The sequence below is a fragment of the Lactuca virosa genome, chromosome 5, assembly GCF_052849685.1.
Source record: "Lactuca virosa cultivar CGN04683 chromosome 5, Lactuca_virosa_CGN04683_v6, whole genome shotgun sequence".
NCBI lineage: Eukaryota > Viridiplantae > Streptophyta > Magnoliopsida > Asterales > Asteraceae > Lactuca > Lactuca virosa.
Genome location: NC_136430.1, coordinates 116,864,757 through 116,878,969, shown reverse-complemented (window position 1 = coordinate 116,878,969; position 14,213 = coordinate 116,864,757). Strand labels below are relative to the sequence as shown.

At 36.1% G+C, this 14,213-nt stretch overlaps 1 protein-coding gene and 1 pseudogene across 1 annotated transcript; one reads left to right on the top strand and one right to left on the bottom strand.

Moving 5' to 3' along the window:
* The first annotated feature begins 1,788 nt into the window (after window positions 1-1,788).
* Window positions 1,789-2,573, top strand: LOC145111652 (uncharacterized). The gene is made up of 2 exons (XM_079047912.1): window positions 1,789-2,038; window positions 2,107-2,573. The coding sequence occupies exons 1-2, from the start codon at window positions 1,789-1,791 to the stop codon at window positions 2,571-2,573; spliced, it is 717 nt and encodes a 238-aa protein (XP_078904038.1).
* Window positions 2,574-5,654: 3,081 nt separating this feature from the next.
* Window positions 5,655-12,971, bottom strand: LOC145111650 (uncharacterized; annotated as a pseudogene).
* Between the last annotated feature and the right edge of the window lie 1,242 nt (window positions 12,972-14,213).

Below are 14,213 nucleotides of genomic sequence, written 5' to 3'. Positions count from 1 at the left end.
TAATTACAAATTAAAGCTGATTCGGTCAGCTAATTTCACTTACCCGGTAAGCAAAAAAAACCCTCCTGACTGGAAATTAAAGATACGTGTGTTGTTGCCCTTTGCCCTCGCTTGCCTCCTTCGCCATTACCCTAGACAAAACTGCTCCCCTCCATCGCCAAGACCTGCTGATCGCCTCCTTCCCCATCTTCTCCGGCGACGACGCACACATCCCCTCTTCTCCGGCGACAACGCACACAGGCGGTGACTTCTCCTCTTCATCAGCGACGAGCAGGTAACTGCGTGATTTTTTTTTGCTTTTTTTATCTGAAATCACAAAACCCTTCATGTCTTTGTCAAATTAACCTTCATGTCTTTGTCAAATTTCTGATTTCAACAAGTTGAGTCCCGTATTGTTTTGAACAAATTTATATATTGTTTTGAACAAATTTATATGGTTGTTAAATCGAACGAATTGTGTACTGTGTGTATATGATATGTTTATGTGTATGTCTAATGTATATCAATGCTACATAGGTATATGTGTGTAAGATCAAAATGCTCAAGACAATGATCAATATCTGTTACATAGGTATATGTGTATTATCAAACTGATATATGATATGTTTATGTGTATTATCTGTATTTGATATGTTAGTACACTAAAACACATGAATTTTTATATTACATTTATTCAGTGATACCATATAGTTGTAGTAAGATCAAAGTTGAATCTCCTATGGGGGCAAACGAAATGGTCCTAAAGAAACCACACTTGATGATGAGTTGAAAGAAGTTGGAAAAGAAATTATCAAGGCTGCACAAGCATTCACGGAAGCAAATAATCTTGACAAGGAGATGGATGCTTGTATGGCGAAGTTGACAAGCTTGGAGTGGGGAGAATATGATCCGAAATACACCACTGCTCTTATGTTATTTGCTGAAAGTGCTGGTAATAGGAAAATTTGGTTGCGCCTTAACTTGTCAACTTGTGAGTCGTGGGTAACAAATGCGGGAAGAAAGTTTGGATTAGTTGGTTGACTTTAGTATTTACATGTTACATTTGACTTTAGTATGTTATGGTTCATTGTTTGAATTTAGTATGTTATGGTTCATTGTTTGACTTTAGTATGTTATGGTTCATTGTTTGACATTAGTATTCTATGGTTTAGTTATGTTATGGATTGTTTTCTTAGGTGCGGTTATGTTATATGAATTTATATGTTATGGAATGTTATGCTTTTAGTATTTACATGTTACGGTTTGTTATGTTATGGATTGTTATGTTATTGATTGTTATGTTATTGATTAAAATGTAATTTGTATTTGACATCTAACAGGACACATGGATAAAGAAGGTGACTTTTTATATTTTCTTATATTATCGTGGTATTTGTTGATGTTGGTCCGACAAAGGCAAAGAATAATTAAAAGAATAAGAGCTAGCGAACAGGTAGCAAAGGGGTATGTGTATACGCAAGATTTGATACACGGATGTCCTATACAATGTTACGATATGATACGTCTTTCACAAGATGCATTTGTACTATTATGCAATCACTTTACACAATGAAATTGGTTGCAATCTAGTAGGACGATAAGCGTTGAAGAGAAGATGGCTATGTTTTTACATGTTATAAGACATATGAACATTTTCGAGCCGTTAAAGAAAGATTTCATCACTCCACACGAACAATTCATCAATGTTTTCATGAGGTCTTACGTGCAATGATGTGTTTTGCACGAGAAATTATAGTACCAACCTCGTCTAATTCAACAAGAAATACCTTAGAACGACATAGACGGCTAATGCAGATATTTCCTGGAGCAATAGGTGCACTAGATGAAACACTTATACATGCAGTTGTGCCAGTTGATCAACAAACTCGTTATAGGGGAAGAGGAAAAGCTGAATGTTATCAAAATGTAATTGGAATTTGTAATTTTGATATTATATTCACCTTTGTATGGGCTGGATGGGAGGGAATAGCACATGATTCTAAAGTTTTGAAAGAAGTTGCATTTAACCCGACTTCCAGATTTCCATTCCCTCCACCAGGTTTGTAACTTTACTATACGTTTTATTATCTATATTATTTATATGATAAATTTGTCATACATCTACAGATAAATATTACCTTTGTGATGCCGCACACACCAACACCCGTGGATTTATGGCTCCCTTCCGCAATACTAGGTATTGGTTAGCCGATTTTCGAAGAAACAGAGCTTTAGCTAAGGAAGAAAGGTTCAATCATGCTCATGCACAACTTAGAAATTACATTGAACGTGCTTATGGTGTATTGAAGGCGAGATTTCCAATTTCAAAACAAATGGCTCCTTATCCTTTTCCAGTGCAAAGAGACATAGTCATTGCTTATGTTGCGGTCCATAATTTTATAAGGAAATACGATATTGAAGATGAATTATTTACGAACTTTGAACAAAACACTATGGTTACTCCTAATGTGGGTGGTGGAGGAAATGAGGGTCAAAACATAGAAGGTAGAGAATGGGGTTCAGAAGTCGTTGACTATATGACTACTTTGCGTGACCAGATTGCTAATCAGTTACTTTCAAATGATTCACATTAAATGGTGTACTTTTTTTTATTATGTATGACAATTTGTATTTGGATTTTGTATTACACTTTGTATTTGGATTTTAATTGATGTATGTTTAATTTGGATTTTATATGATAATTTTTGTTTTTATAATTTTTTTTATCCAACACAAGAGACAACACAAGGGTAATATGGTCATTTTTTCATTCAGCACAACCATTCAGATAAATAATCAAACAACATAAACTCAGTCAGATATGGACTCAGTCAGCATTTCTAACCCAGTCAGCTTCTAACCCAGTCAGCTCTAACCCAGTCAGCAACTATCAAACGACCCCTAAGACCAATAAGTCTTTTCTTTCTATCCCTCTGAATCCTTACCTCAAGAATATAGGCCGCTTCCCCTAGATACTTTAGGGTAAAATACTTCCCAAGCTACAAATTCAATTCATGCAAGGTCGGAATGTTGTTTCCCATAAGGAGTATGTCATCAACATACAATACTAGGAAAGTCACTATACTCCCACTATCTTTGACATACACACAAGACTCATCCGCGCTCCTAAAGAAACCAAATTCTTTGACTTTCTCATGGAAGAAATGATTCCAGCTGCGAGATGCTTGTTTCAATCCATAAATGGATTTCTCAAGCTTGCACACTCTTTTAGGAAACTTTGTGTCACACCCCCAAACCAGACGGCGGAAACGTCCGGGGGTAGAGGACTTCATTTGTAGTATCACAACACATGTATCATAGCAATCAAAGTACAAACAACCATTGTATTTAAAAAGTATAAGTATTTACATGTGTTAAATCGTTGTATATTGAAACCAAAATAGTTATACAAAAGAAGAAGATATGACTCAAAGTAGCTCCATCTTCTCAAAAAGCTCGGGGAGTACCTGTTTATTGTTTCCTTGATAATACAAGTAATTTGAAAAGAGAGTATCAACATAAAGTTGAGTGAGTGCATAAGTGTTTATGTTTGAAAGGATGTCTCTGTATCTTGCATATGTAAACTGTTCCGGAAAATCCTATATTTTCTGTTGTATATGAAAAGTAGTTTTATTCCCATAAAACTGTTCTATTTGTAAATCAATGTTTGTATTTGTATTCCTTTATTTAAAACTTGTAACTGAGAGTGTGCCTGGTTCCACCAGCTGTTATTGAAAACTGTATTGTTCTATTGTAGTTTGTATTCTATAAACTGGTACTTTGAAGGTGTACTTACGTTTAGTTGATTATACACTAACGTATTGTTAATATCTTTTTAATGAGTTATTATAACCATACTAAGACATGATGGCCTGAAACAAACGCTTTGTGGGCGTTTAAACTGTTGATAACAATTCCCATTCATTGGCGAGTATGCCTGACTATAGCTAGCAGCCTGAGTGCGGGGTTGTCAATCCCGATATAGATCTACAGACAACTTGTATCGATCCCCTGGCTGGAGACTCTGGTTATAATATCAGGACTTTACCTTGGTTGTATAAATGAATTAAACAACCTGAATTGAATGACTCATAAAAAGCATATAAACGTTACATGTATATTAGTCATGAAAACCCAATCATTCTGAAATAAATGATTGACAGTATGTCCTTGAATTAGTATTCCGAACATGTATTTGACAATTGTAAACCCTTGATTTGTTTTGAATCAAAACCCTTGTTTCTTGTAAAATAGTGTATTCTAGTATACTTGAATCATGAACTATTGTTCTATGTATCATAAATTATACCTATGATAATTTATATGTACTTTCTGAATCGTTATTTAACTATGTTTGTATGTAACCCTTGCTCAACATGTTACAAAGGTATTTGAACTGATGAAATAACTTTTATATTTATATACATACACAATTCTATATATAAGTAAAATTTAAACGACACTCAGACAAATAAGCGGTACTATAAGCCCACATCCAAACAAGGAAAAGGACCCAGAATGAGTTATCAGTCCTAAGCCTTTTAAATCTTATATATATATATATATATATATATATATATATATATATATATATATATATATATATATATATATATATATATACAAATATGATTTTGGGGAAAAATATAAGTTTATAAAAGAGTTTAAAGTGTTGAGTATTTTTTATGATTTAATATCGTTTTATCATGATTTGAAATCCTGATTTTATAACACAAAGTTCTTGTGTTATACTTCTATCCCCCCCCCCCCCTTAAAACAGTTGAAATTATAAAAATACGGGGGTATGAACTCACTTGATAGGTGGTGATTTGGACAGCGTTTCGTTTCCCGGAAAGGAGTTTATTTGACGAAAAACCGGCTTAAATCGAGCAGAGTTTCGACTGGAGAAAGTTGTTTTTCTCTGGAATCTCGGGGCTTCGAGGCTTGCTAAGGGTTTGAGATGTGATATCGGGGCTTTGGGGGTTGTTTGTAAGCTTATGGAAGTGAAAGGGGTGAAAAGAAATGGAAAATGGGTTGAAAATGAGCTTAAATCACTACTAGAAAAACAGTCTTTTACGACGCCAATGCGTGTCGTAAAATGCTCAGACGACGCGCAAATGTGTGTCAAGGAAGGCCCTGTTATAACGAGAGACGACACGCTTTTGCGTGTCGTCTATTTACGACGCGCATTTACGACGCACAATTACGACACGCATTTACGACGCGCGTTTACGACACGCATTGCGTATCAAGGAAGGCCCTGTCATAAAGGAAGATGACACGCATTTGCGTGTCGTAACCTTACGACGCGCATTTACGACTTGCATTACGTATCATTAAAGCCCCTGTCAAGAAAGGCCATGCCATAAATGAGGATGACACACATTTTTGCGTATCATAATTTTAAATTTTTAAAAAAAATATTATTTATAAATTTACTAATTTTCAAATTAAATTTTTATTTAATGTCTCATAATAGAAAATAAAATATAATATACAAAAAATACAATCCATTGCATAAAATTTAATTGCATACAAATAATCGTTAAATGGAAAGATAAAACAAATCAATAGAAGTTGTAACAAAAATTTACAAACTAATTAGATACAAGAAATACAAAAAAATATACCCTCAAATGCTTTTCAAAATCTAATCTCCATGTCAGCTCTTCAACTCACTTCTCTAGTTTGTCCTTAGCTTCTCTAAGGGCTCCAGCATCTCTTGCAACCTATGACAACATATTATAATTTTTTAATTACTATTTATTTTTATAATTCAAAGCATTTAGATAAAATTGTATTATATAATACTTAGATTTTTTACAGAAAATCCACTCCCCAGCTTCAACATTCTTAATTCTTTCCTTGCTACCTTTGATCTCCATAGACATTGAAGTTGCAACCTTGTTTCTTCTTCTTCTTCCAATCCCAAGGTCAACATTACTAGCACTAGATTTTTCTATAACAATTATTATGAATTGAAAACAAAAATTTTTGACCAATAGTGACTCTTTACTTACAAAACCAAATAAATGAAAGTATAAGATGATTACCTGTTTCTTTAGTAACTTTCAGGCTTCCAGCAAGTTTTTTATGAATGTCAGCCATGTCACTCAAAACACCCAATTCCATATTCTTCAGGTACCTGCATCAGAAACAAACTCCAGAAAATGAAACACATGGAAAAAGGTTTTTATAGACTTGCCAAACAGTGTAAATTGATAGTTGGTTAAAAATTTGAGATAGAAAGAAAGTGGTTAAAAATTGGTGATAGGTGGACCTATAATTTAAAAAAAAAGTGTTATGATTTGGTGATATCTATTAAACTTTACAATAACAGTGTAAATTGATAGTTGGTTAAAAATTGGAGATAAAAAGAAAGTGGGTAAAGGATTACCTCCAACATAAGTAACAGGAGTACCTCTACCATCATGTCCAACACTTCTACACAAGTCACAAAAACATTTTGAAATGTAGATATAAATCTCAAATTAAAAAAAAAATACAATTATTATTATTAGTAATGTTGACCTTGGGATTGGGAGGAGAGAATCATAAGAATCACGTTCACGTTGGAGAATCAGATACACCACACCAACCACATCAATATTTAAACAATCCCAAATACCAATCTACTTTCACTCTACTTCCATTTCTTGCATTTAAGCCTTCAAAAAAAATCATACCATCTCCTTGAAGTGTCTTGTAGACAATGAGTCAGGAGGCAGACGAAAAGAATCAGATACAGCAGCAGCAACAGCATATGATTGATCCATGTATCGGGTGGTGCCTCTGTAATCAGTAACAGCACATTGCCTAAAATTTTCAATGTAAATGGGGTTAATTCTGGTTCTCTCAGTGTGGCTAGCTTCTTAAGTAGAGAATAGAGATAGTGGGGGGCAATAACGTCTTGATTGAAAGGAGAAATAGAAATATTAAGATAACTTACAGATAGATGAGTAAGGCAAAGAATATGAGCAGGACAAGACTTTTCCTTGAGCCATCTTGATTGAACAGGAAAATAACAGCTACCACAGTTGCTATTGTTGTTGTTGCCCCTGCCCCTGCCCGGCCTCCTCACCCCTATCCCACCTTTAGTAGTACTTTGTCCCCTGCTACATTTACACAAAAATCAACACATTTACACACAAAACAATTTGAGAACTACAAATATCAGAGTTTCAATGTTTGTAAGATTCGAATCCAAGTTACTATTTTGGTTTTTTGACTTTTTTGCCCTTTTTATAGGTTGCTGTGTAGTGATCTCATTCTAACATAATTACCAAAATACCCTTTTTAATCGCTAACTTATTAAATAGTGATATAATTTCCAAAAATTCTAACATAATTACCAAAATACCCTTAAGTCTAGATTATATTCCAACAGTAATAACAAATGTAATTGTATTGGAAGCTTCATCTCACCTGCATTGTGAAGAGCTTATTCTCAAACTGAACCTCTTTTGTTAGGAAATCAGCACCAATGGTTGTCTTGTACTGATTGCTAAACTCACAATCCACATACCTATCGAAATTATTCAATCTGAAACGAAATCAGAGTCAAGAACATGCTGGAAAATAAGAAGATTGGTAATTAGAATTTATTGGTTCTTCAGAGACATCTTCCCAACCCTACAACAGATTCATATAAACTACAAAAATGTTGAAAAGGTAACACATATGTTTTTTAACTAGAATGAAATTGGTATTTTTACAAAGACCAACAAAATTAAAAAGAAAGAAGCCCACACCTACCTGCTACTGTATGTACTAGAGGCGATGAAGTTTACCCTCGATTATTAACAGCTATTCTTCAATAATGAGTTTATAAGGAGTTTCAAGATTTTATGACTCTTTTCAGCATCTATAAAAAGTTTCTCAATTGTAATAGCAGTACTTCAGTTGAATAAGTAATCAGGGATATTCACAGTTGTACATGTACCTTGTTCACCATGGAAAAACAGAAGAACTAGGGGAGAAGAAAAGAAGGACTAGAACAACGAAAACAAGAAAAAACAGAGGAAAAATATTGCTTGGTGCCAAAGGTAACTTAACTGAATAAAACTTGGTTCTTAACACATTAAAAGTACAACGATTACATCTATATATACTAAATGAGATAGCATCCGAGTATAACTTGAGTGGTAGACGCAAGAATTTTCAACAATAGTGGCACCAAAGCCTGTAACAACAAAAAAGATAACATCAAGGCTTATCTAAATATCCAAAGCTTGTAACAAAAAAAAGATAACATCAAGGCTAAGGGAAAATAATTAATTTTAGCAAAATAAGATGTAATACTACTTCCAACCAGTCGCAAGCTATGGTATATACCATAGCTTGTAAAGTTGATTGGTATGACCTGGTTTGGTTTCAAAACAGAATTCCCAGTCACTGTTTCATTAATAAACAGAGTCAATCACCAGATAATTACCATAAATCAGATTAGGCAGATAATAACCGAAAATTAGATAATTACCAATCTAATTTGCCAGGCATCAATAGCAGCTCTCTGTATTGCTTCAGCAGCAACCCTTTCAATAGCAGCCCGTTCTGCCCTACGCCTCGCATCTGCTTCAGCCCTTGCAACAGAAGCTTTCTCAGCAGCAGCCTTTTTAGCAGCTTCAGTTGAAGCCCTCTCTCTAGCTTCAGCAGCTGCCCGTTCTGCGCTTCCCTTTGCATCAATAGATGCCCGCTCACGTGTCTCAGCTTGTACTCTTTGAACAGCAGCCCTTTCAGACTTCAAACGAGCTTCAACAACTGCTCTGTCACGTGCTTCATTTGCTGCTCTTTCACGGGCTTCCCTTATTGCCTTTTCCACAGCTTGTCTAGCCTTTTCCCTTTCAATATCCGTCATTCTCTCTTTTTCAAGTCTACTTTTCTCTCTCTCTCTCTCTCTCTCTCTCTCTCTCTCTCTCTCTCTCTTGTTTTTCCCTCTTGTTCTTCCCTCTTTGATGAATCTTCTTCAGTAGACATGGCATCTTTCATTGCAGCAGCAGCTGAGTTTGAATCCATCTCTTCGCCATTAACATGGTCCATACCATTATCTTGTGTTCCACTTCCACCCATGGCAAAAGACTCAAACTCATCTAATGGAGATGCTTGGAATGGGTTATGGCTTTCAGAGTATTTACCAGAATACCCTCGTTCGGATGGCTGTTCTTGATCATGTTCTTGAGAACTTGCCTCAGTATATGAAGGTGGAGAAGCAGTTTGATCAACAGACCGATGAGAAGATTAGAGAAAAGTGGCATATCAAAGACGGTTTCTTGAGAATCTTGAAAATCTTCTACAGGTGCCTTCTCTGATTGGGTCTCGGGAAATATAAAAGAAGATTTATCTGTTGGGTCTCTACGAGTTGAACTTCTTAGTCCTTCTTTAGAAGGGATCTGATCTTTTTCCTTGTTATCCGTCTCAGTTGGGAATGCAGGTGCAGACTTACCAAATCCATGAAGCGGGTCAATGTCATCAAAATCAAACACACCCCTACTTACTCCATCATTTGTGCTCCCGTATTTATTCATCTTGTGAACTGTTTCCAGTGGATCGATAAAAACATTTGGAGGTGATGTGACAGGTGTTGATGCAGATTCTAGAACCACAAATGGATCATCCATTGCTTTAGAAGTTTCCTTTGTGTTGCCAGTTGATGCTGGCACTGACTCTGAATTTGACCTGTGAGAAAAGTATGATATTCTGCATTAGACTTTTCATCTCATTCTATGTTCACCATCTTATCACATTTTAAAATCATATTGGCGTTCTTCTCGTAGCCAAAATTCAGAAGCATAATGGAACAGAAACAAGAAAGCAAGAGCTTCTGCATCTATTTATGCGCTCATTATAATCCCGGATTACAGTAGGAAATTGTAGAAAGAAAATACCAGAGAAGTAAAATGTGGCATATTCAGCTTTAAAAACACCAAAAGTAGTTGAATCCTTGAACAGCTACGCATTCCCCTGACTTATTGGAGTTTGCATATCACTAGACTCCTTTATCATTAATTATATTACCATGCAATTCTTCTAGTGATATCAGTTGCGTGATGTGTAGGATAGCAGTTTGTTTCAGGAACATAAAGGCAAGCAATTATGATTCCACTTAACTTATGACTAATGATTTTTGCGTTTCTATATTTAATGTACAAACTCTTACAAATGAATTTTCTTAGTAACAAATATAATTTTTCACTTTCGATGGTCGATCCATATGAAAACCTAGCTATGATGCTAAATACTAAATAAAGTTATAGAATTTCGAAACCAAGAGCAGATAAATTCCATAAATAAGTGAATCAAACAACTAAAATGTAGTTAAATCATAGCACAATACCTGCTACTAGATGGAGGACCGCCGCTTCCAAAGCCAGGAAGCAAATCATCGAAATCTCTTGAACTCTTACTAGCCTTCTGCTTTTGTGGCTCAACCTTCTCCGCTCGACCAAGATTTCCTACTAGATCATCAAAATAATCACTCTGTTGACTCCGTTTAGGGGGCGATGAAGTCATCGAGGAAAAAATATTTTAGCCGTATCTCGCTGAAGCAGAATGCATCAATTTGCTCTTCATTCTGGGCAATCCACCAAAAATGTCGTCATCGTAGACCGGTTTATCGTAACCCGCAAATTGGAAGACGTAGATTTGTTTTTAGCTTCGTTATGATTCGTGGACAACGAATTCTTGAAAATCGAATCATAATCGATATCTGACATGAGTGGATAGAGCTTGAGGAAGAGGAAAGAGGGCAGCACCAGGAGGAAAATGCGACGAAAATGCGAGAGAGGGAACGCCAGTTTTTAAGAAAAGAATTATAGAACGATTATATGAGTTGTCGAGCTGTATAGCAGAGATGCTATCGTGATTAGGGTTTCCAGAGAGAAGGGAAGAAGAGAATGAAGGGGATCTTGAAGCGGGAATTAAAAATTTTAAGAATTTTGAGTGGATTTCATTTCCCCCCGTTCAAGAAAGCGCGTTTTGAGTAAAAATCATAAAGCGACATTCACAGAGGACGCACAATTTAGATAAAGTGCCCTCCGTGTTTTTATTTTTTTTACATGAGACACTAATTTAAGGGCACACAATAATGCGTGAACTAAATCCTTAAATTTTTTGAAGAGACGACACTTTTTTAATGTCACTCTCTTTTGCGTAACATAAATCAATGAGTGTCGTGGTTTGCGCGTCGTAAAAGGGTCTTTTTCTTGTAGTGAATCCGAGAAATCTCGCAGCCTTTATATAGGCTGCGAGGGTGCGGTCCGAAGGGTGAGTCAGCAGCGACATGGCACCGAAGGAAGGGAGACGCGTGTCTCGGTTAGGAAGGAGACACGAGGCCGAGCTCGGAAGCAGCCAGGTGCGAGGCACGCGTCGGATCCGGGTGAGGCGGCTACTGTTCATGCGAGGGGTGTCAGCCGGCTACTTCGGTCCAATCAGAAGGCGACACGGAGAACTTCGGTCCAATCAGATGGTGACACGTGGAAGCCTCACATGCGAGGGTGACGTGGCCGAAGGTACACCATGCGAAATTGCCCGGTTTTCAATATTTCTCGATTTTTTAGCCAAAAACTTGCAAAAATCATAACTTTCGCATACGAGCTCCGTTTTCGACGTTCTTTATATGCACACGTAGGTAAAGTTATACTATACGAGTTTCGTTTAGACTTCGTCGGCTAATTTTGAATTTATTTTATTTATTATTATTTTTAACAGACCGGGACAGGAAATCCTTTAAAAATTCATAACTTCTTCATCCGACGTCCGTTTTTGTCTGTCTTTTTACCGTTGTACTACTATTGACGAGTCCTTCAATTCTTGTTTAGGTTGTGTCGGCTAAAAATCATTCGATCTTTATTTCGAGTTTTTAGCTGTACACTGTTATACTGAAACTTAGAAAAATTATAACTTCCTCTTACGAAGTCAGATTTTGATGTTCTTTTTATGAAATTTCTCGGTTTAACGTAATCTACAACTTTCATTAAGATTGTTATGGATGAAAAGCCTTTTATTGAAAATTCAGTTTTTACACTGAACAGTGTTTTGCCGGTTTTGTCGCGGATCTTTGATTGGTCATAACTTCTTTGTTATAACTCAGATTTTAGTGTTCTTTATATTTTTGGAAACCTTATTACAATCTCTACCACGTAGCTCATCCCAATCGAGATTGTTTAATAATTTAATTTTGAGGGTCAATTATGTAAATATACACAGTATGCTAAAATTTCTCTTTATTTTTTTAAAAAGAACTACAAATTGACCTACATTATTACATAGGTTTGATATAACGGTTTGTTACACTTTGCATATACAAAACCCTCTAGTTGGATCATGTAAACATCCTCAGCCAACTTCCTATTGAGGAAACCAATTTAAACATCCATCTGCCACATTTCATAATCATGAAAGGCAGCTATGGAAAGCATTATCCTGATAGACTTTATCTTATCCACTGTTGATAAGGGCTCATCATAGTCAATTCCTTGGGTTTGAGTAAAGCCATTTGTAACCAATCGTGCCTTGAAAGTGTGTACCTTGAATCCATGTCAGTTTTCTTCTAGAAGATCAATTTGCACCAAACTGTCTTTCGACCTAGTACATGATCAATCAAATTCCAAACTTGGTTGTCATACATGAAACTGCATCTCGTTATCCATTGCCTCTTTCCACTTAACAGCCTTAGGGCTCGCCATCTCTTTCTTGTAGTTAGTTGTCTCATCTAAATTTAAAAGTATACCATCACTGATAAACATGATATCATCTGAAGTTATATGGAAACCATAGAACGTAGGTGGCATGCTAACCCTATTGAATCGAAAAAGTGGTAGTGAATTGTCAATGGCCTCAACATGAGTCTCATCTTCTGGTTGAGAGTTAGTTTCTTCTATGGTTACTTCATTGGTTGACTCCTGGATTTCTTCAAGGTCAGTTGCACTCCCAGTGACCTCTTTGAATATGAGCTCTCTATTGTGAAAGGCTCCCCTTCGAGCTACAAATACCATGTTCTTAATAGGTCTATAGAACAAGTATCGAAATGACTTATGTGGGTAATCAATTAAAATACAACTCTCACTTCTAGGTTCTAGCTTGTCATGAGTCTCTCATCACCCCAAACCTGGATGTGAGCTAGTGAGGGAACTTTCCCTATCCACATCTCGTGAGGTATTTTGGCAACCTTCTTAGTGGGGATAAGATTAAAGATATCAGTGGATGTCTCTAAGGCATAACCCAAGAAAGAAATAGGAAGATAAGCTTGAATCATAATGGAACGAACCATGTCTAACAAGGTTCGATTATGCCTCGTAGCCACACCATTAATTTGTGGTGTCTGAAGAGGAGTCAATTGTGAAACTATTCCACATTCCTTTAGATAGTCGTGGAATTCGATACTAAGATACTCTCCTCCTCTGTCTGATCGGATCATCTTTATCTTCTTTCCCAATTGATTTTCGACCTCGTGTTTAAATTCTTTGAACCTTTCAAAGGTTTGTGACTTATGTTTGATTAAGTAGATATACCCATATTTGTTATAATTATCCGTAAGCGTCACGTAGAATCGATTATAATCCATTTTGGTAGATCTGAAGGGTCCACACATATATGTGCGTATGAGATCCAAAAAACCTTCACCTCTTTTACAAAACCCAATGAAAGGTGATTTTTGTTGGGTCTTCTATGGTACATCATCCTATGGTGCACATACAACCCTAAGTACCTTCGATCTATGTTTTCACTAATTATACATGCAAATGGTTTCCAAGGCATTAAACCTATAACTAGCATGCAATTGTCATATACCAAATAAGATACTAGTTAGAGTAACATACCTTTTATGTAGCTTGAAGTCTTGATGTATTTGGCCTTCGGAGCTTAGCTCCAATAGTGTGGAAGCCTCAAATGAAGTCACAACACATCATGGACAAACGATGAAACTTAAGAGAGAATTCATACACACCAAAACCGTCATTTCTAAGATGAAAAGTGTTATGGCTAATTTATTATGGGATTCCAATGGTGAGCACACGCACCACTAGATTGCTTGGGACCATATCCTCCAAGAATACATTTGTCGTGATTTTGGCTATGAAATAACATATTTATATGTAGGATTCCAAGGGTCATGGGTATAACCCAAATCCATACCCATGGGTGTTATGATCTATGGTTCATGTGCCCCAACTCTTTATGTATCCATACATAAAATTGGTCCAACATGGATCATAAGACCAACACATATAAATATA